Source organism: Hippopotamus amphibius, chromosome 11, assembly GCF_030028045.1.
Source record: "Hippopotamus amphibius kiboko isolate mHipAmp2 chromosome 11, mHipAmp2.hap2, whole genome shotgun sequence".
In the NCBI taxonomy this organism is placed as follows: domain Eukaryota; kingdom Metazoa; phylum Chordata; class Mammalia; order Artiodactyla; family Hippopotamidae; genus Hippopotamus; species Hippopotamus amphibius.
Genome location: NC_080196.1, coordinates 64,003,142 through 64,026,650, shown reverse-complemented (window position 1 = coordinate 64,026,650; position 23,509 = coordinate 64,003,142). Strand labels below are relative to the sequence as shown.

The following is a 23,509-nucleotide window of genomic DNA, read 5'->3' as shown; positions in this document are numbered from 1 at the left end:
TTCTTTGCGTAGATTACAGCAATAAATAGACTATAGAAATAAAAAATTAAATACTGGGTTATAAGAGATAGAGGTTAAAGGAAAAGAGAAAAGTTTGCTAAACCGTATATATTTTTAAATTTAATGTAGTTAATATCTTCCTAAATCAAAGCATTCTTATCAAAATATTAAGAAAATCTTGGCTTCTCATTTTCTCAGAATTTTTATTTCAAAACATATATTCTCTAACATTTTAACCTTTCCAATCCTTTTCAACTTGATGTCCTTTGCTGTGATTAATTTCCGGTTAGCTCCTCCTGTGTTTATTCAAAACCAGAGCTGTATAGGTTCTCTTTCCTTATTACTTAGCAGCATCACTGCTCTATACCTTTCTATATCATTTCTCTATTCATGCTTCTAGATCAGAAAGAAAAGGAACTCCCACTCACAGGTTTATTGATGGAACTTGCTATGTAACAAAGTTGGGGACTCCGTATCTCCGTAGAAGTGTATACACAGAGTGTGGGTTAGCCATTGTTAAGAATGTTGAAGATAAAACTCTTGTACTAGAGGGACGCTGACCTTGACGACCTCTGTTGCCCTCTCCAGCTTAATATGCTGTGATTCTATCCAGAGGTCCTGGTATAGACAGTGGTCCCTGTTCACGTTTGTCATAGCCTGTGACAGGACATGGGAAGCATCTGTACAGGTATTTACTCGCCACCTCAAATTTCACCTTATGACCCTGGAATTCTCTTTTGATAGGAAATGCAAAATTAACAAGTAAGTGGCTGCTTTGAATGGCTAAGGCAGCAGCAGCCTCTAAAACTGTTTATAAATGTTCACTTTTGGCAGAAAGCAAAGTATAGTAGCGTGTTAATTAAAGGGCCTTATGTGCCAAGAAGGCACTTTCTAAAACAATCACAGTATCAGCACAAACAAAACTTACAAATCAGAAAACATGAAACTATTGAAATAGTACAATGAAAAGACCGCTAAAGGGAACACTGATTGGAACTTTAAGTTGCCAGTAGTAAAGGTTACTCCATGAAAAGCTAAGCATCGTCTCAGAAATTGACATCAGTGCTGAGTACCTCCTCCTCCGGGATGCCTCCTGTGACTCCCTTTGTCTTTCCTGTGCACCCCCCACGGCACGTGCTCCTGTGTAGCCCACGCGTTACTGAGCCCTGTATCGTGGTTAGTTGTTTTTATTTTATGCTCATCTCTCTACCTTGTAAATAAGCTCCGTGAAAGCTCATTTTGTTTCATAGGAACCATTAGATTAGTGTGTTTTCATTGACTTGAGCCTTATTCATTCATACTCTCTAATAGCTACAATCCTTCTAGGAGCTTATTCCAACACAACTGGACCAAGTGTTACAAAGCAATAAGGAAAACCCATCAGCCTTGAAACAGCACAACATCCCAGACTCGTGTTTTTGTGGGGGAGATGCTTTGGCAGTAAACATGCTATGAAGAGGATCAGCCCCTCTTGACATCTCGGGATGTCCCTTATTGTGTATGGTTTGTTCAGATGTATTAAATATTGCAGGAGAACCAATTACAACATTTTAATTTTTCTTTAATATAATGAAAAATGATATGAATTCTGGAATATCATTGGCTAAGACACTGAGGAAGAGACCAGTAGACATGAATTGCAGACGTAGCAAATAGTTATATTTAGGGAATACATCAGTTGTATTAAAGACAAACAAACCTGAGAATTGTGACTCACCCGGTGATTTTGTGTTGCAGGTAATTCCAGTGGAGAAGCTAGTGAAAGGGCGTTTCCAGGACAACCTGGATTTTATTCAGTGGTTTAAGAAGTTCTATGATGCTAACTACGATGGGAAGGAGTATGACCCCGTAGAAGCACGACAAGGGCAAGATGCAATTCCTCCTCCTGACCCCGGCGAACAGATCTTCAACCTGCCCAAGAAGTCTCACCATGCAAACTCCCCCACAGCAGGTACCGTAACAATGAAACCCTAGAGCCACTTTCATTTCATTTTATTTTATTTTATTTTATTTATTTTATTTTATTTTATTTTTTTAAATCTTTATTGGAGTATAATTGCTTTACAGTATTGTGTCAGTTTCTGCTGTACAACAAAGTGAATCAGCCACATGTATACATATATCCCCATATCCCCTCCCTCTTGAGCCTCCCTCCCAGCCTCCCTATCCCACCCCTTTAAGTCTTCACAAAACATCAAGCTGGTCTCCCTGTGCTCTGTAGTAGCTTCCCACTAGCCATATTTTACATTTGGTAGTGTGTATATGTCGATGCTACTCTCTCACTACGTCTCAGCTTCGCCTCCCCCTGGTGTCCTCAAGTCTGTTCTCTACATCTGCATCTCTATTCCTACCCTGTCACTAGATTCATCAGTACCATTTTTCTAGATTCCGTAAATATGTGTTAGCATATGGTGTTTGTTTTTCTCTTTCTGGCTTACTTCACTCTGTAGGACAGACTCTGGGTCCATCCACCACACTATGAATAGTTCAATTTCATCCCTTTTTATGGCTGAGTAATATTCCATTGTATATACGTGCCACATCTTCTTTATCCATTCATCTGTTGATGGACATTTAGGTTGCTTCCATGTCCTGGCTATTGTAAATAATGCTACAGTGAACTTTGTGGTACATGTATCTTTTTGAATTATGGTTTTCTCAGGGTATGTGCCGAGTAGTGGGATTGCTGGGTCATATGGCAGTTCTATTTTTAGTTTTTTAAGGAACCTTCATACTGTTTTCCATAGTGGCCACTTTCACTGTAGAAAACAGCTCGGGCCCCCCTGTGCTGTACTGCATTTGCTTGAATCTTCCCAGCAGTGAGGGTTTTAACACCTCTGGACAGAAAAACCGTTTGTTGTCTGTTTGACCACGTTTATCTTCCTAGAAGTGACCCTTCTGTAGTAAGTCTAACGATCAGGATTTAAACTATTAAAAAGGCAGAGCTGTTCACTTTATATCACTGAAGCTCTACTTTAATACTTCAGGGATAGATTTTATTTTCCTTGTATTTTTTCTGAGAAATGTCAGGCAATCTGGTTAGGTTTTTACGGACATATTTTTACTGCTTAATTGCTGGCAGTACAGTCTAGAATATGAACCGATTTATCCTTTTAAATGTGGGTCATCATCTGTAATCCTTCAGAGGAAATTCATGAAACACCCATGCTGTCTCCTGTGTGGGCAGTGCCAGTTTTTATGTGACAACATTCAGCAAGGCCTCACTTAGTCAGCTTGGTCCAAAAGTGAAGTCGCTGAGGATAAATACCTAGACCTTTAAAAAATGTTTTCACTTTTTTGGAGAAAAATCTTTCTAAAATAGATTACAAACATTCTTGCCTAAAAAACAGACTTTGCCAAGCAGAATGTGTTCTTGTAAAAATGAGGGTCATTATTATAAACAGCAGCTGTGATACTGGACAGTTAGACAGTGAAATCCTCAGAAACCATGTGTTTCCATCCTGAAAACCAGGGTTCACACTTAAGTCAATTACCTTAATTTTGTAAAGAATACAAATTCCTTATTTATGCCCAACCTCTAATCAGAATGATTAGAAATGGTTATGACAAGACTAACACTAAACAATGTGGACATGTGTCTGGAGCTTAAGGAAGTGTCAGCTAGAGGTAAACATTGGTGAGTCTTCCATATGCAGGTAATTGAAGCTGGATGTGAGTCCCGAGTGAGAAGGGGAAAGTCCCTGAGGAACTCAAACATTTAATGTTTGGGTAGAAAAGGAGGGGCTTTCCTAGGAGCAGGGAAGGTGCCAGAAACATGGAAAGAAATGAGGGGAAGGACGTGTCAGGGATATAGAAGGAAGGGAGCAGAACTGTCACCTGTGTCTAAATCTGCTGAGGAGTCAGGTACCATGAGGCCTGGAAGGGCCCTTTGGATTTTTCAACTTGGGGGTCATTTAGTGGAATGATGGGTCCAGGAGGCGGTTGAGGAATTGGAGGAAGGAAATTGAGACAGCCTTAAAAATCCAGCTTCACAGCCATAGAATAAATAAGCTTAAACAAAATAAACGAAGCACAGATCTTTGGGAATACATACATCATTTATGGGGCAAGAGGGAAAAGAGGAAACTGAGAAAAGGAGAAACAGAGAAAAAACCAGCTTAACAGCAGAGAACACACAGTAGGACATTTCTAGCAAGAGGGATCACTGACAGCGCCGAGTGTTAACTGTGGAGAGATCAGACAGAATGAAGCCTGAAGATCGGCCGAAGAAATCCGGCTCCTGGGAGGTGATGAATAGTCCTTTAGAGACTTGGTCTGTAGAAATGCTGGGTCCACATACCTTGGTTGCAGTGGCTTGACAAAGGCGTGACATACAAATGTGAAAGTGATGTGGTGAGAGGAGATTCCACCTTCACCAAATCGGTCAGGAAAAACCTGGAGGAAAATAAAAACATTTTGTTGGTGTTGAAGAAAAGCTGACAGTCACTTTAGGAAGTAAGACTGGGGAGAGAACATTATTGTCCTTGATTTGATTTTGTTTGCTTCTAGGACAAGGCACAAGGAGCAGGTTTCTAAGATGGGAGAAAGGTCCGTGAGAAGGAGTCGTAGGAAAACTGGTGGAGCAATGACCCTGAGGCTGGATGGAAAAAATGGGGTCAAGGGCATTGGAAGAGGTTTGGCGAGGAGAGGGGATGTTTACTTTTTTGGAACAGAAATGCTGGGAAGAGGTTGGGTTAAAAAGAAGCCAGAGAGTTTGGGGAACAAAAATTTATGGCAGTTCAGATGGGCCTCAGCTTTTATCAGAAACTGTCATTATTCTAGGACCAGGACAGAGAAGGGGAGTAGTGTGTCTCCTCCAGAGCCAGGGAGGCGCAGGCAGGTGGAGTTGGGGGGACAAGAAGGTGCGAAAACCAAGAGCGGCTGCTAGCTCTCACCTCAGGCTCCTTTTTCTGCAGCTGCTAATGATGTACAGATTCATCTTGAAACTCAGCTGCTACTTTTTCAGCTTTTCAGCAGTGGAACTGGACAAGCCACAGAACACTTTTCTTCTACAGTCATAATGTGTCCTTAAATTGGCACCAACCCTCCTGACCCCGCCTCCCCTCCCCCCTCCCCCCCCAAACAGAACTGTCATTATGGTGCCTTGGTCTCGTTTTCAAGGAATTCCCTTATCTGTCTTTCACAAAAGCCACAGAGAAACTTGTTGCATTTTGACAGAATGTCTGTGGACCTGAAAGAGAAATATATTGTTTCCAGAGCTTAACCTCTTGGGTGACAAAGCTCAGGAAACACATTAAAGTCAGCAGATAGTAAATTTGGTTTTTAATGTTCCAGAAGGCAGAATTGCTAAGGCTTGTATTCCTGATACCTCAACCATGTTTACCTCATTGGTCTTAATCAAGGAGGAAGGATATTTCCAGAAGTCAAACCAGTCATACCCTTTTCACGAAGTATGTTCTGGCTCTTGGACATGGTGGGGTAGTAAAACTATACTGAAAACATTATAGCAAGGTATACATCACATGTAGAACATTGTTTTAAAAGCTGTAATAAGAGAAAGGCTCCTATAAATACAGGGAGACCTCATTTTTTTCTAGAGGTCATGTATCCAACTCTTGGGAATACAGCCAAGAAAATGTAAGCCAGAACGTCTTCTAAAAGTCAGAAGAAGTGTTGTAAAATCTGTGCTATAAAATTCATACTCTTTATTTATTCTTTCTGCAAAGGAGAGTTCCAAGAATACTTATCCAGAGGCTGTTTGCTTTTTCTTTTATGTTTTTTAATTTTATTTTATTTTAAATTGACGTCTGATTGACACACGACATTATATTAGTTTCAGGTGTACAACAGTGATTCAGCATTTGTATACATTCAGAATGATCACCGCAGTGATTCTGGTTACCATCGGTACCATACAAAGCTCATACAATATGACTGACTGTATTCTCCATGCTGTACTTGACTCCCCCATGACATTTATTTTATAACTGGAAACTTGTACCTCTTGATCCCCTTTATTTGCTCTTTCTTAATTTGGATATAATTACAACAAACATGGGGATATAGTTTCTCAGCATGTACCGTATTACGGCAAGGAGTACACTGATAGCAATAGAAAGTATGAGCATCAGTAAAGAAGAGTCCAAAAAACTTAACAAAACCTTATAGTCTAGCAGCCTGAGATCTTTATTGCTGAATCACAGAGCTCCGTGTTTCTCAGTAACACTCATTATCGCTGGACACCAGCATATACTAATCGATACACTCAGAGTTCCCTTCTGATTCCTTTTTTAAATTAATTAATTAATTGGCTGCATTGGGTCTTTGTTGCTGCACACGGGCTTTCTCTAGTTGTGGCGAGTGGGGGCTATTCTTCGTTGTGGTGCGCGGGCTTCTTAATGCAGTGGCTTCTCTTATTGAGAAGCATGGGCTCTGGACACACGGGCTTCAGTAGCTGTGGCACATGGGCTCAGTAGTTGTGGCTCGTGGGCTCTAGAGCGCAGGCTCAGCAGTTGCGGCGCACGGGCTTAGTTGCTCCGCGGCATGTGGGATCATCCCGGACCAGGGGTGGAATCCGTGTCTCCTGCATTGGCAGGCGGATTCTTAACCACTGTGCCATCAGGGAAGCCCCCATTCTAATTCTTAAGATTTTAATGTTGTATTTATAATTATCTCTCCCATGAACTATTTTACAGTCTCTAAACTAGCCTCTCTGCCTCTGGTCTGAAACCGTTCGAGGTCATCCTCATTGTACATAAGTCTGATTGTGTCCATCCAAAATTTAAGACAAATTAAAGTGCTTGATGAGGTGAGGGTCAGTTGTCTGGGAAATTCACATTTCTATGTCAGTCATCTCACAGTGAGCCCAGATCGGTAACATTCAGCAGTAATTTCTCTTCCCACATCTAAGCTTTGGTCATGTCTTAATTATCTGCATTAGTGGAAAGAAGCACTGTCTGGTGTAATCAAAAACAGGAAATGGTCTTTATTTTTTTGTTTTGGCTTTGGAATATTTGGTTCATTTTGCAGTGACTCTCTCTCTAAATATATCCTCAAACTAATATTAAAACTAGTTTGCGTGTCCTGACTATAAAATGTGCTAGATTTTCCTGCCATTTCAGTATAGGCACAAGATTCTCCTGTGGATTCAGAGAAGCTATAGAGCTTGGTGGTATCTGTGTGTATTTGGGTGACTTACCTGGGCTGTAACAAGCTTCAGCATGAGCAGAGGCTGTCGCTAAGGGTGGTTGGCTGCCTGGCGAGTCTTATTCTATCCACATCCTGAAGAACTGCATCTTGAGTTGCTTTTGATCTACCAACAAGGAGCATGTATTAAAATACGCATTTTCATAATGATAGGTATCTAAGTGTGTGTGTCATTGTGAGTCATGAGGTTGGTAACTGTATTGCTGTGAGCCATTTCTGTAACTCGAGATAGCTGTCGGGGGATCAGTTGTTCTATGTGAGCACTTACTAAACTTAAAAGGAAATCTGAAGTTGCGGTTCCTATAGCAACCACAGCTTAGACATGTTGCAAATCCACATATATTAATGCATTTAAATCAAACTCCCATATACAAATATAGTGTGATGGGTTTAGAATTGCTGTGGAAATTGACTCGGAGCTTTCTCTTTTCCTTAGGGACTTCCGCACTCCTGCCTCAAAATAAGATTAGTAGAAATACTAGAAAAATGATTTCAGAAAGGAAGCAACCTAAGAAGTAGAATAGAATAGGATAAAGCATTTGAATGATCATAATTAAGTTCCTAAATGAAGATTTAAATAAATCGAAACAGTGTTTTTCAAAAACTGTACTGAGTATTTGAATACTCTCACTCTCAGTTATCCTTAATTTGGGGTTCTCTAAGGCTGTTCATACACCCTTAACAAAGTAATTATGTTTATTGATTTTATTTGTTTACCAGTCTTTGCATATTTTTTGAGTACCTGTAATCTAAGTCAGCATTGCTGGTCACCTTTGCGGAAAGAAGAGTTGCTTTTACCTTCCCACGGAGTTTTGTTTTGTTTTGTTAGGAGAAGCAGTGAAATATAGCAGTTTATAGTGTTTTTTTTTTTTTTTAATTCTTGTTCAGATCTTGATTTTCTGGCCCAGAATATGGTCTGTCTTGGTGAATGTTACTTGAAAAGAATATGCATTCTGCAGTTGTTGGTTGTATGGTGTTTTAGAAATATCAGTATCAGGGTAGTAGATGTTGTTATCCAGATCATATATTTTTGCTGATTTTTTTTTTGTTGCCTAGTTCTAACAATTGCTGCAAAGAGAGTGTTAACATTGATTGTGGAATTATCAGTTTGTCCTTTAACTCTCTCAATTTTTGTTTCCTGTATTTAGGGCTCTTTTGTTAGGTGCATAGACATTTCTGATTGTTGAGTCATCCTGATAAATGGACCTTTGTATTTTATGAGGGACCCCTCTTTATCTTTGGTGATACTCTTTGTCTTGAAGTCTATTTTATCTGATATTAATATAGCCACTCCAGCTTTCTTATGCTTACTTATGCTTTCCTATGCGTGGTATATCTTTACCCTAATAGGTAAATTTCTGCCTGTCTTTGTCTTTATATTTGAAGTGTGTCTCTTATAAACAGCATGTAATTGGGTCTTGCATTTTGATTCATTCTGATAATCTCTGGACATTGCAGTGTCCAGTCCATTGTTAATGTAATTACTGATTTGGTTAGATTTAGATCTACCGTATTATCATTTGTTTTCTGCTTGTCCCCTCTGTTTTTTGTATCTCTGTTTCTCTTTTCCTGTTGTCTTCTGAATTTTAAAAATATTTTTTAGCATTTCATCGTAATTTATTTATTGCCTTTTTAATGGTACGTCTTTGCATTAACTTTTTCAGTGGTGGCTCTAAGGATTAACATATATATTCTTATCTTTTCACAGTGTACTTAATATCATACCATTTCATGTAAAATGTGGAACCCTGGCAACCCTTCCCTCCGCTGTCCTTTGCTTTGGCTGTCATATTACTTTGTAAATATACATACATTATAGACCCCACAAGACCATGTTATAACTTTTGTTTTAAATCAATACCATCTAATATGGTGGCTTTTGAGCACTTGAAATATGCTTATTCTGCATTGAAATGTGCTGTATGTATAAAATGCATGCTGAATTTAGAAGACTTGGTATGGGAAACTATAAAACTAGTTAATAATTTTTATATTGATTACACATAGAACTTATAGTTTGCATATATTGTATATATTTGCATACATTAAAATTAATCTCAAGAGTCTTTAAATATGGCTATTAGAAAATATTTACCTACATGGTTTCCATTATATTTCTATTAGGCAGTGCTGCTTTAAATAGACATATGAATTTTAAAGAAATTAAGAGAAAAAACTTGTTTGTTTTTCATATTTTTACCATTTACCATGTTCTTCATTCATTCCTAAACATGTGAGTTCCCTACTAATTTCATTTCTCTTCAGACTGGATAACTTTCTATTTCTTGTAGAGCAGATGCAATGGCAACACATTCTTTTAGTTTTCCTTTTTCAATGATGTCTTTATTTCACCTTCATTCTTGAAGACTATTTCCCTAGATAAAGAATTCAGACTGATCTTTCATTCCTGTTTAAAAATGTCTTTCCGCTGTCTGTGGCCTCCACAGATAAGAAATGTCTACTCATCCTAATCTCCTTCCCTGTAGTGAAATGTGGCTTTTCTCTGGATGCAGCCAAGACTCTCTTTATCTGTGGGTTTCAGTGGTGTGGCTGTGATGTGCCTACTCATGGTTCTCTTTGAATTTGTCTTGTTTTGCAGTTCATTAAACTTCTTAAATCCATAAGTTTTTCAGTCATTATTTTTTCACTGTTTTTTTTTTTGTTTTTTTTTTTTCCCCAGCTCCATTCTATCCTATTTTTCTAGGAGTTCATTTTTCCATATGTTAGGAAATTATCCTTCAGGTCCCTGAGGCTCTGTTCATTTATCCCCCCAGTATTCTCTCTATTCTTTAGATGGTTGCTATTAATGTATCTTCAAGTTGACCCTCTTCTTCCTCTGTCATCTCCATTCTACTACTGAGCATTTTTAAAATTTCAACAATTTTTTTCACTTTTCATTTTTTTCCTTCCTCTGTTGAGATTGCCTTTCATTTATTATGAGCATACTTTTCTTGACCAGGATTGATAATGATAGCTGTTTAAAGTTCTTGTCTGCTAACTCCACCTTTTCCTGACCCTTCATATGTTGAGTAATTTTGGATTGTATCCTAGACATTGTGGTGTTACATTGTGGAGACTCTGGATTTTGTTATATTGCTCTGAAGAGTATTGATGTTTTTGATTTAACAGGCATTAACTCAGAGTCAAAGTAAAAAGTACTCAAGAAGTTAAATTCCACTCAAGGGTTCTAACCTTGGCCTCAGGCCTGTACTCTTTTTTCCTTATTATTGCCAGGATGCAAGTCTTCATTTACCTTTTGAGAAACTACACCCTTTAAATACAAATGTTGATCTCACCCAAACCGTCATTTACTCTAAGAAATGCACATTTTTGCCTTTAGATTAAAACAGTCCATAATGGCATTTACTTTCCAGAGACCCATTAGGGTAAGGACAGGCACTGCCACCTTTCTTGTCCCTTCATGGTCTCTCTATCAAGGGGAGCCATGCCTGTGTATTTGTACAACTTCCCAGTGTATATCTGCCTGGTACTGCTGTCTCACAGTTCCCAGTCATGTAATCACATACCATACTATCCATATACCTACTTACTTCAAGGATGAAATGTTAATTTTAAAAGATCATGCAATATCAACTCATAACAAGGAAGAAATGCATTTTTCTTACCAGCCCCATAATTAACAAGACTTCTTTTCAAATAGGTGTTAGTGGTTCTCCTTATTATCTGAACGATGTATCTTTCCCTCAATCCCTGCCCCACATCAGCACTGTTCATGTTGAGAAAACTTCCCATTGCCAAGCTACACACCAGTTAATGGTTGCTCCCTTAGCTACATTTAGGCTTGGAGAAAATGGAAAAAAATTTATAACGGTCCAATTATGAAATTCTTAGAGGACATACCCTACTCCCTGGAAGGAGAAGAGGGGTATTGGTGGTTTTGTTCCTCCAGTTATACACATCTGTCGTATGTGAAATATATAAGATAGGCGTTGGGATACTTTTCTCCTCAAAGAACAATTAAAACTGCATTTCCCCAAAAAAACAAAAACAAAAAAAACAAAAAAGCTGCATTTCCCTATCTATAATACCGATAAAACCACAGCATAAAATATGAGCAGTGCTCTGCCTTGCCAGCATACTGAATGTCTATGAGTTTGGAATATTGGGCACAGAGAGGAGCAGAGTCATGAAGATTCAGGAGCTTCAGACAGGAATCTTCTGGCAGTGTCTGTGGAAGAGGCCAAGGGCTTCTTCCTAAGAAGAGCCGTGCATTTTTCATTTCTGTCCCAATGTGTTTGCTTAAGGAGACAGCACCTTTGACAGACAGTTTACTAATTCAGTTTATAATTTTTAATTATTTTGGCTTTTGGGGATCAAAATATGTCACGGTTTCGGTTTTTTGTTTTTAACAGAACTGGTGCACTTTTTTTTTTTTTTTAAATTTGTTTATTTATTGGCTGGGTCTTCGTTGCTGCACGAGGGCTTTCTCTAGTTGCGGCAAGCGGGGCCACTCTTTGTCGCGGTGCGGGCTTCTCATTGCCGTGGCTTCTCTTGTTGCGGAGCACAGGCTCTAGGTGCGTGGGCTTCAGTAGTTGCAGCACATGGGCTCAACAGTTGTGGCGCACAGGCTTAGTTGCTCCGCGGCATGTGGGATTTTCCAGGAGCAGGGATGTCCCCTGCATTGGCAGGCAGATTCTTAACCACTGCACCACCTAGGAAGCCCCTCGGTTTTTTTTTAAGCGGAATTTTTTCAAGCTTAGAGATCAAAACCTACAAAATGTTGTAGTGTTATTATTGTATAACTCAAAATCTAAATCTAATATGAATTTTTAATGGAAGTTAGGGGAAAGGAAAACATTTAAAATGTAGAGGGGGTCATCAAATGTAGAGGGAGTAAGTATTGAATACGTACTAAATGCCAGCTATTGTTTTTTTTTGGTATATATAAATTTACTTGTTTATTTTTATTTACTGGCTGCGTTCGGCTTGCTGTAGTTGTGGCGAGCGGGGGCTACTCTTCATTGTGGTGCGTGGGCTTCTTATTGCAGTGGCTTCTCTTGTTGTGGAGCATGGGCTCTAGGCGCACAGGATTCAGCAGTTGTGGCACGTGTGAGCTCAGTAGTTGTGGCTCATGGGCTCTAGAGCACAGGCTCAGTCGTTGTGGCACATGGGCTTAGTTGCTCTGCAGCACGTGGGATCTTCCTGGACCAGGGCTCGAACTTGTGTCCCTTGCATTGGCAGATGGATTCTTAACCACTCTGCTACCAGGGAAGCCCCAGCTATTGTTTTAAACACTTAACCTGTATTATTAGCTCAGTTTAGCTTCACAACCATCCTAAATGGTAGATAGTCCCCATTACACCCCTATTTTAGAGGTGAGGAAACTGAGGCACAGAGAGGTTAAATAACTTGTCAGCGTCACACACTGGAAACAGGGAACCCCGTGATTCCAGAGCCCAATGCTCTTTAACCATTATATTATTATATTGCCTCTCTCAAATATCACAGACATGGCCTTGGTTTATGTTCTTATCTCCTCCCCACACTGTGCTGAACTGCAGTAAATTTTCACAAACCAAATTCAAATTGCGTAGTGAGTGGAGGAAATAAAAGGCCCTCCAGTGTTGTAAAGGCTTGAAACAGAGCACATGCTGTTCTATTCAAATGGCATTTATTTTTTTAAAGAGCAATAATTTTTAAAAGTTCAAAAACATTCCCGTTCATCCTTGCAATAGACTCTTGGATGAGAGTCAGTATATTTTATATACGTTTGTAAATGTAAATGTAAATGTGGGAAACGTTAAGCCACTTGTTCCAGGCCTCTCATCAGCCCTGAAGCAGAAATGTGTATGAGCAGAAAACTGAGCCCTAGGTTAGTGGCATGACTAATCTCTGATTTCTTAATCCTTCAATTCAGATAATTCTCTGAGTACATGGTATGGGTGATTTCAAAGTGAAGAGTAAGCCCCTCAGACAAAACTGGCCCGAATTTCAGCGTGTCATACTCTGTGCCCTCACACGGGAGTTTGCAGAAGAGGGCAGGGGCCTCCATGGTTGCCCCAGCTGCACCTGGGAAGCAAACCATCCTGGCCCTTTTTTTTAAAAAATATTTATTTTTATTTATTTATTTGGTTGTGCCAGCTCTTAGTTGCAGCAGGCGGGCTCCTTGGTTGTGGCATGAGAACTCTTGGTTGCAGCATGCATGTGGGATCTAGTTCCCTGACCAGGAATCGAACCCAGGTCCCCAGCATTGGGAGTGTGGCGTCTTAACCACTGAGCCACCAGGGAAGTCCCCTGGCCCTTTTTTAAACAGTGCTGGGTCCTTTCATAACCAGCATTGGGTCGTTCTTACACAGCTGCTCCCTGTACCTGCTGAAATATTAATCGATTCTGCAACTCAGCCCCACATCTTACCATGGTGGACCATCCCTTTTCTCTCCATAGATATAATAACTTGGCGTTTGGCTTCTCATCCTCACAATAAAACTTGTCAAACCTCAAAAGACAGTGCCTTAGCATTTATTTCAGTTTCCGTGAGCAGAATATCACAGATCCCCAGTGAGCTTATTTTTCTCCATCATTGATGCCTTTCTTTGTCCCTTGGTATGTTGGGCAGCAATAGAAAATAGTTTTGACCTGAAGAATTTTCTAGACTCCCTTTGAATTGGGTGAACTAAACTCTCACCCAATTCTGTCTCGTTGAGTCGCTGTTTTTCTATTGCCTGACACATAGAAAGTTCTCATTTAGTATTTGTTGAATTGATTTAAACTGAATCACTGCAGCATGCATCTGGATCAAGGACCATGCAGCACGTAAGCCAGCACATGGCTTGTTTTTGACGTTTTCTCCAGTCATCTCCATCAGCTGCGGAGCCCTTTGCACCATAGCTCAGAAAATAGCATAGTGCACTACACAGTAGCTCAGAAAATATTCCTTAAACAACAGTTCCTATTTATTGGATTCCTTGCCCTTCTGTGAAAGCTTTACTTGAATTCTCATTCTTTCAGTCTTTCAACAACTGTTTGTTAAGAGGTCCTGGAGATACACAGTGGTTCAAGGAAGTTATAGCCTAGTGGGGAAATCTGGCACTTAACAGACAATAGCATTAAAATGAGGTAAGTGCAGTCAGGGTGTGTGGGAAGACCACTTGAGCTGGCCTAGTATATTCTAGAAAGGCTTTTTGGAAAATGTGAGGTTTGGCTAAGACTTAACAAATGAGTAGGAGTTAGCCAGATGAAGAGTATGGAAAAGAGCCTTGCAGGCAGAGAGGAGAGAATGTTGCAATCAAGAGAGAACGAGCTCTATTCCGTGAAGTGTGTGTTGTTCCACGTGGACGCTGAGGTGTGAGGCTGCAGAGCAGAGCAGGGCCCTTGTATAACGGGTTAAGAGGTGGCGTTCACGTCTGGTTGCTGCAGAGCAACTGCAGACTTAGCAGCCTGAAACAACACACAGGTGTTGTGACACAGCTTCTAGAGTCCCACACAGCTTAGCTATGTTCTGTGCTTTAGGGTCTCACCAGGCTGCAACCCAAGTATCTGCTGGGGCTGTGGTCTAATCAGAGGCTCAACTGGGGAAAACTCTGTTGTGTTGTTGGCAGCTTCCTTGAGGCTGCAGGACTGAGGCTTCAGTTTCTTGCTGGCAGCTGCTCTCCTGCAGTTCCTTGCCCTGTGGGCTCCTCCCCCATGGGTGCTTGCAGTGGCAATTGACTTCTTCAAGGCCAGGAGGAAGAGTACCTCTAGTGCGCCCGGCAGCAAAACAGTCAGAGAGAGAGAGAGTCCTATGGGATTCCATATGAGGGGGTCACATCCCATCACCTTTCCCATATTCTGTTGATTAGAAGCAAGCCACAGTTCCCACCCACACTCCAGGGAAGAGGGCTGCACAAAAGTGGGAACACCAGGAGGTGAAAATTGCTGTGGGGCAGTCACCTTAAATTCTGTAGTCACAGAGGTTTACGGTTCATCCTGAGGACTCTGGGGAGCCACTGAAAGGTTTTAGGTACAACAGCTAAGAAGCTGTTGCAGCTAACCATGTAGGAGAGGAGGGTGGCCTGAACAAAAGTCATGGCCATGTGGGTTATAGAGACTTTTAAGCAGGTTTAGTCAACAAAACTTGATGGTGATGGGATATGAACGGTAAAGGACAGGGGAAGCCAAGGATAAATTATGCCCGAGTTTCTGGCTTGGGCATTTGGTTGGTGGAAGCAGAAACCGTGGAGCGGGAGCCAACTGGAGTAGAGGAGAGGGGATGATTCCAGTGGGGCTCAGCTCTGGTTCTTACCTCCCTGAGCTCCAGTTGCTCTGTGGCCTCAGACTATGTCTGTCTTTGCAAGGGAGTCCCAGTAAAATAGTGTTAATGGAGCACAGCGGGCTTCCCACCATCAGCAAAACAACCTAAAACTTGCCGGTGGAGTCAGTAAGACTGACTGTACGTTGTAAAGGAACTAAGTAGGTGTGTTCCCCCAAAATGGCCGTCTTAGTTTGTAAGCTTTTTGCTTAAGTGACTGATGTATGCCAGGAGCGTGTGACACAGTGATGTTGTTGTCATGGTGACGCCTGTGTGTCTTTATTCTCAGTGGGCTGGCTCTTTCAACCGCCAGCTTTCCTTACTGCTGCAGCAAACAGGCAAAGGAGTGTTCCCCTCAATTATTGTTGGGATTCTTGTGCGTATTCTTTTCATGGTGGTCAGGGAGCCTCACCATTTCTAGAGAGAAATTGCTCTGAGAACAATTTAAAAACAAGAATTTGAACTGAGATAGTAACTGGTTGGCACCTAGCGCGTTTCAAAGCACACTTACTTCTCTACCAGGATGTGAGAGGTGTGGAAAGTCAGCTTATCCAAAGAAATATGTACCACATTCAAACAACTACTTAAACGTCAGAATTTTTCATATTTGAGCCACTTCAGGGTAAGGAGTTCTTCCTGCATTATTTTTCCCCTCTGAAAAATTCTCCGAAACCAGAGTGACTCAAGCAGAGCCTGGAAAATACTGGAGAATCACATGATGGCTAAAAATAAGCACATCATCTCCAGCAGGGACAGTAACCAGGGCAGAAGTAACTCTGCTCGTGAATGCTCACACTGGCTGGACGTACTCGGCAGAGTCAGGCCACGCGCCCATCTCAGCAGCCACCGGTCAGGGAAGCCGCGGGCACCGGGGCTCTGGGCCTCGGCTGTGGGCGTTGCTCCCTGGCGTAGTCTCCTGGGCAGAGCTGGTCAGCACACTGTGCGATGACCCCGAGCCGTGGGCCGGGAGGGACACTGGCTGACTCATGGCTTGTCACCGCCTCCTCCTCCTGCAGCCCTCCCCTTGGAACCAACAGCAGATGCCGTGGATCCCAGAATGTCTTTTAGTTGCTGTTGATGTTGCAAAACCCAAGTTGTGATAAATGGCCGAATATTTGTTGCCTGTTCTATGGGGTGTATCCCGGCCGTTTTCTAAACAGTACTGCTGTTAAGTGCCTTCCCAAAACCAAAACCCGTCTTCCGTACTCACCGCTCATCCCCAGGGAAATGACTGCAGTAGCCTCCCAACCGGCAGAGGGAGCCCCCTAAACCCGAGTCAGATCACGTTGCTCCTCTCTCAGGACCCTGCCACGGCTGCCCTTTGCCCTCAGAATGAAAGCTGGCCTCTTGGTGGTAGCCCTTGGGGTCCTTGGTGACCTGCCCCCTCCAGGACCTCTGCACTGGCGGCCTTTGCACTGGCGTTGGGCCTTTCCTCTGCCTGGAATGTTCTGCCCCCGGCTGTCCAGAGGGCTGGCTTCACCTTTCTCAGGTCTTTGCTCAGATCTCACTTTCCCAGTGGGGCCTGAGGAAGTCAGGGTGACTGCTGCAAGTGGCATGTCCCTTGCAGGGATCCTGGAAATTGCAGCTGTGGAGCTGTTACAACACACATCAGCTTCTGCTAGGAGGGAGGTGGTGAGCCCCGGTGAGCCCCACGTGTGCCCTGCGTGCATCCCTGCTGGGCTGCTGCATGACTGTCATCAAGGGGACTTGGGGTGTTTGACCCCTGTCCTTCTGGGTGGACTCGTGGAAGTCCTCTGGGTCTGAGTGAGGGGTTGAGACTGCAGGGGCTCACGGCGGATGCCCAGGCCTTCCCTGAGGTTCCTGTTTAAAACTGCACTCATCTAGCCCTACCCGGCACGCCTGCCCCCTGCCCTGCCCTGCCCCTCTCTCCATGGCATTTACTTTCTTGTTTATTATGTCACTTGTTAATTTATTCCTGTTATCGTTCATTATCTAATTCTCCTGTTAGAGTGTAAATTCCACAAGGACCAGCATCTTTTGTGTTTCATTCACTTTTTTATCCCAAGTGCCTGTAGTTTGCCAGGTACACTGTAGGGATTCAGTAAATATCTGTAGCAGGAATGAGTGAATCGGGGTAATTTCAGGAGGTGCACAGAGACTTGGGCTACAGTCCACTGGTTCTCAAGACAGAGAGTGTGGAATGGGGGCCTGGGAGCCCACCAGTGGGTTATGGGTGAGCCAGTTTTATATTTTCTTTAAATAAAATGAGTCTCATTTCCTTATTATGTCAGCAGTTTAGTTTTTATTTTGCTAGTGTCTAGAAATGGGAAACCTGTGTGCTCTCTTGTCATTAGTTGAATGAGGCCTCATTTGCTGAGTATTAACAGTAGGGTACACTTACTGTGTGCTGGGCTCTTGTGTAGGAACTTGCCATGTATTAACTCAGGTATTCTTCCCAGCTCCGCGAAGGAGGCGCTGCTGCTGACTACGTAGAACATAAAGAAATCCAGGTGGCAGTGAAAGTCACGCCACTGAGCAAGCAGCAGAGCCAGGATTGCTACGAAGGCTGCGGGCTGCAGGGCCCCTGCTCTTAACCACTGCCTCCCTCGGGGAAAATGAAGGACACCCTCTTCCATGTCAGGTCTTCGCTCCCACAGGACTGATGTGGTTCAGGTCGACTGGGTGTAGCCCCACCCCAAGGTGCTCAGAAGCGGAGCTGCCCACTTTTACAAGCTGACGCCTAAGTGGCAAAAAGGAAGAGCCCTGTTTTGCCACTGGCTGCACTGGTGGGACAGAAGCGACGGGGCTCTGAACTGTAATACTACTTTTAGAGTCAAAGAACCAACCTCTTAATGATCTCATGAATCAGGGCAGCCCAGAGCCCCTGTTAAAGTTCCATTTAGACAGCAGAACGGGGGGCCACTGAGGTGCTTTTTTTTTTTTTTTTTTTTTTTTGCCCTCAGAGCAGAGGGCAGAGCAGACTACAGAACCTACAATGTGAAGGTATGGAGGCATTTTCGAAGGAAAGTGTGAGATCTTGACTCTGCGAGCTGTTAGTCATTCCGCAGTGTGACAGCTTTGGTGTCAGTCCAGTCACTTAGGAAGCCCTCTTCCTGTGGGAATTGTCTCTTTTCATCAGGCCAACCCCATACCCTCTCCCCCAGCAGTGGCTTAATGTACGTATTTGTTTTAACCAGGTTCATTATCTGAGTTAAACAATAAGATCTGTTTGCCAAAGTAAAGGGGATAAGGAAGTGATGTCAGGTCCATCCACAGATGATTCATCAACGTAGGTACGAGGTATCTTCTGTCATGTTTCAGTTGTTCTGTGGGGTTTGGGTTTGTTTTTGTTGGGATATAATTGACAGATAACATTGTATTTAGTCTTAGGTGTACAACATAATGATTTGATGTTTATACATATTGCACAGTGATCATCACAGAAGTCTAGTCAACAACCATCACTACACAGAGTTACATGTTGTTTTCTTCCTGTGATGAGCACTTTTAAGCTCTATTCTCTTAGCAACTTTAAAATATGCAATACAGTATTAACTATAGATACCGTGCTGCACATTACATCCCGGGACTTACTTACTTTATAACTGGAAGCTTGTACCTGTTGGTCCCCTTCACCCATTTCATCCTCCCCACCCCCACCGTGGGCTTTTTAATTCGGGGCGGAGGGGGATGCTCTCAAAGTAGGGAAGAAGTTGGGGACGACCAAGAGTGGTTGCTTCCTGAGTGTGTATGTGTTTTTCATGTCTCTGTGGTTCTTGTCAACAGTATTAATGTCATATTTTTAGCTCCTCTGTTTATGATTTTGGCAGAAAGAATACGCCAGATGATGTGAGAAGAATTTCTAAATTCCATCAGAGCCCCAGCCACAAAGGATAAAGCCAAGTATAAAAAAGGATAAAGTGCTTTTATTTGCTTCATTGGTATGAATTCATTGGGCCTCATAGGCCCAAACTGTTGGAGCATTTTCCATAAACATTAAGCAAGCTACTAATTATTGACATTAGACACAGCAATGCTCTGGCTTCACTAAAGCAGTGAATCAGGCCACTCTTTGTTTTTTCCAACTATGGTTTAAAATGTCTTAGAATCATATTTATACCCCAACTCCTGAAGGCATTAATTAAGACACAACTGCTCAAAGACAAGCATTGTAAATCATGTCCATATCCAGTGGGTAAAGTCAGAGAATTATAGGGACTTGTACAGAATTTATGTCCATTTTCCTCTGCTTCTGAAACTCCTTTTTATTTTGAAGGGGGAAATTAGGGAAAGAGAAAAGCTTGAGGGAAAAATGGTTCTTGTAAAACGGCTACCACTAATTATGTTTTCAGGACATCATCAAATACAGCTTGACAAAAAAATTGAAGTGTTTGATAGCTGCAAGAAAAAAAATCTGTATCTGTATTATTACCAAAGTAGTGATACTCTCTTTAAAAGCTATCATGTAAATGTTTTTCATGTAAGCACCACTGAGCAGAGAGGCATGGGAAGGCACAGACGTGAAATCAGCAGTGGACTTGGGGGCATTTGGGGAAGCAGGAAGGCAGCTTTTGAGAACCCCAGTGTCTACAGCCAGGATTAGATGCTATCAAGGACATTATTGGGTCACTTCACAAAAAAGGAATATGAATGTTAGCTTACATAAACCCCGTGTGATTATTAAAATCAGTGTCATTTTATCAGTGTTAAATTTACTGACATTGATAACAGTATAGTTTTCTGATAACATCCTTATTATAGCAGCCCAGGTACGTGAAAAAAGAATGTCTGTCACCCTAGAAGCTGGGTACACCTTAGGGTATGGTGTTTTGAAAGAAGGTAGCAAGATTCTTAAACAAAAACCTAGTTTTTAACTGTCTAATGAGTGTGATATAATATAGGCTCTTATCTACTATTATTTATTCTAAAAAGTTAAACCATGAAATCATTAAACCTAATGAACAAAAGGTTTCATTTTCATCTTTATGAATGTTAGTACTTTAGGCTTTGGGGTTTCTTGGTGTGTGTTAATCACGTGATAGCTGTGAGGGGTCAACTACGTCCATATCAGATTGCAGCCTGTGAGGATTTAAAGAGCTCGGTTTACATTCTTTTGAAAATGAGCTTTAATTGTGTGGTTTTTAAAAACTTGTAACCTCTGAAGATACTGAGATGTTCCCTATGTCTTTCCTGTTCTTTCATGTCTTACTCATTAGAAGGTAGAAGTGCTGATGCTCGTATCCTCCTCCATCAGACGTACGTTTCCCTCTCTTCTCAGTTTCCTTCCGAACAATCAGAATTTCAAAGCCCCTGTAATTTTAGTTTTTGTTTTTTTAATAAATTTATTTATTTGTTTATTTTATTTATTGGCTGTGTTGGGTCTTCAATGCCGCGCACAGGCTTTCTCTAGTTGCAGCGAGCAGGGGCTACCCTTCGTTGCAGTGCATGGGCTTCTCATTGCAGTGGCTTCTCTTGTTGCAGAGCACAGACTCTAGGCACATGGGCTTCCGTAGGTGCGGCACATGGGCTCAGTATTTGTGGCTCGTGGGCTCTAGAGCACGGGCTCAGTAGTTGTGGTGCAGGGGCTTAGTTGCTCCTTGGCATGTGGGATCTTCCTGGACCAGGGATCAAACCTGTGTCCCCTGCATTGGCAGGCAGATTCTTAACCACTGCGCCATCAGGTAAGTCCCAAAACCCCTCTAATTTTAAATTTCAAATACTAATTACTTAATTGAGCTATTAAATTTTTCATATTTATTTTCCCTCCTTTGTCCAGACTGTGGGGACAGAAACTTTTCTTCTGTCCCCTGTGTAGCAAGTATAGGACATGGAGCGTGGACCAAACCCCGTTTTCTCCACCGTCCCCTCCCTGTCCCGCAGCAAGAGGCTGCCAGGTCTGACTCTCATTGCCTTCATCTTTCTCATCTCAGAGGTGCACAGGCTGCGTGCACGTGTGCCAGTGTGAGGGACCTAGGGCCCTGCACCCCAGCTGACCTTGACAGGATCCGTGAAATACAGATGCCACTCTACTGCCGAGACCCTGTGAACCACAGTAAAGTTGGACTCTGTCAGTAGCAAGGGATGTGTTTGCTCAGGAAAAAGCCGGAACTGGGACTGTGTCAGTCACTGCAGCAGCGCTGGCCTCTCTGCCATGAGCCACCCAGCGTCTCCCATGACCCCACGTCCCTCCCAGCCAGCTTCCTCTGCTTACTTTTAGTTTTTCTTCCCTGATACCTTGGTCTTACGTGGGGCTTTGGCTTACCATGACTACTTCTACTTTAACTTTGCATCAAACACGTCAGGTTTTTTTCCAAGCCACGTTTGATGATGTCTTCAAAGTATAATTAGTGGTTACCTTGTTTTACAAGCAATCAGCTTCTATTCCTTCCATGCTTTTCTTTTAAAATTTACGTGAGACTGGGTAAGGCAGAGTGTAAGAGCGTGTGTGTGTCTGGTGGACTTCACTCCACTGCTGCCGCCGGCCACGTCACCGTTGCAGACCTGCTTAGGGAGGCCTGCCCCGGCTGGGTGGCTGGGTCACTTGCTGTCTAAGGCAGCCCCTTCCGCAGAGCTGTTCTCTTCAGGAGAGGCGTGGACATGAATGTGGCAGAGACTTAGACAGCCTGGCGCAGACCACCTGGCTCCTCCCTACTTGGAGTTAACTGTTTACTGACTGAATTTACCCACATGAACTGCTGTCTCGATTCCATCTGTAAAGGGCCTAAGTGACAATGGAAGGTGAACTTGAAACCAAGTGAGATCTCCTTCTGGGAGGCTGGCGGGTTTTGTCTGGTTTCCTTCACGTGCTGCTTGGCTCCTGCTCCCGGTGACTTTGAGGTTGGCATCAATCACCTCCTCATGCTTCCCCCTGGGATCTTTACCCTGGAGAGACGCCTCTCCTAGGAGTTCTTTCAGGAGTTATAAAACTTACTATTGAGTGTCTGCTCTGGATCAGGCCTTGTGATTGGCCTTGGAAACATAGAATAGTGAACAAAGCAGATGCAACTCCTACTGCGTTGCAGTGTAAGACTAATGGGAGAGGCAGGCGTTAAATAAATCACAGTACCATTACAGTTACTGGTGCTGTGCGGAGGGTGTTTGGGTGCTGTGGCCTCCCCGAGCGGCCACCCTGAAGCCCAGACCTGAAGCCTGTTAGACGTAGTCACTCAAGGGAGAGGAGGCGTGTCAGGCAGAGGGAATGAACGCAGCCCCATCACACTCTGCGGTCAGGTCTAGCACACGGCCTTGTTCCTGAGAATGTTGAATATGGCCATGCCTGGGCTTTTAATATATATGTGTATATAGACACATTCATTTGCTTTATTTTTTAGATTCCACATGTAAGTGATAACAGAGTGTGTGTCTTTCTGTCTGTGGGCATCCTTAAATGACCCACTCCCACGAGGTCATGAGCTCCTGCAGAGCAGCGACCTCCAGTACAGGGCTCGGGGTAGACACTTAATAAATATGTATGTAGTACATAAGAGGGGTTGGTCATAGACAGTCTTTGAGCTGCTTTCTGTTAGACTGTCTTTATATTAAAATACGACCTACTGCTCAGGAAAAGGTCTGAAGCAACTTGATGTTTCAAAAGCTGCTTCCCCAGCGAGGCTGGCTGGTGGCCGCCCTTGGAGAAGGCTCTTTGCCAGGTCAGCACGTCCTTGCCCTGCCTCCCCTGCTGTTCTCCACGCTGTGTTCTTTACCCTTTTGGCTTGGCCTGGAGTTAGAGAACCTGGCCAATGGAACATGGACACTGTGTCCAGGAGTGTGTTTTCTGGGCTTCTACAGGGATGAAGTCTCCTCACAAAGCAAACCATCCGCTCTCTGGACAACTTGGGAAGTTCTCCTGCATGGGTGAGGTGTCCAGGTCCCTGAAGGTTTGAACACTCAAACTCTTTGTCATACCTAATTTAGGCTTTCTCAGTTTTAAATATATTAGGCATTTCCCTATATTTTTAGGAGAAAATTCTTTTTTTTTTCTTTGTAATAGGCATGTATTTTAAAGGGTGTGTTGCTGTCAGTGCTTCTTGAGGGTGTGTATGACTTCTCATCTGTCACTAATGACTCCAGGCACCTGAAGACATGCAAATAGGAATTTTATAGTCTTCGTGTTTGCTACTTTGTAACTAAGAG

The 23,509-nt window shown here is 42.7% G+C and overlaps 1 protein-coding gene across 5 annotated transcripts in view; it reads left to right on the top strand.

Annotated features, from left to right (window-relative positions):
* MAPRE2 (microtubule associated protein RP/EB family member 2) overlaps window positions 1-23,509 on the top strand; it is a 152,434-nt gene that overhangs the window by 113,691 nt on the left and 15,234 nt on the right. For all 5 annotated transcript variants that reach the window (XM_057699705.1, XM_057699703.1, XM_057699704.1 and 2 more), the window contains one exon: window positions 1,738-1,951. In XM_057699705.1, the coding sequence (XP_057555688.1) occupies window positions 1,738-1,951 (214 nt within the window). The remainder of the gene's footprint in view (window positions 1-1,737; window positions 1,952-23,509) is intronic.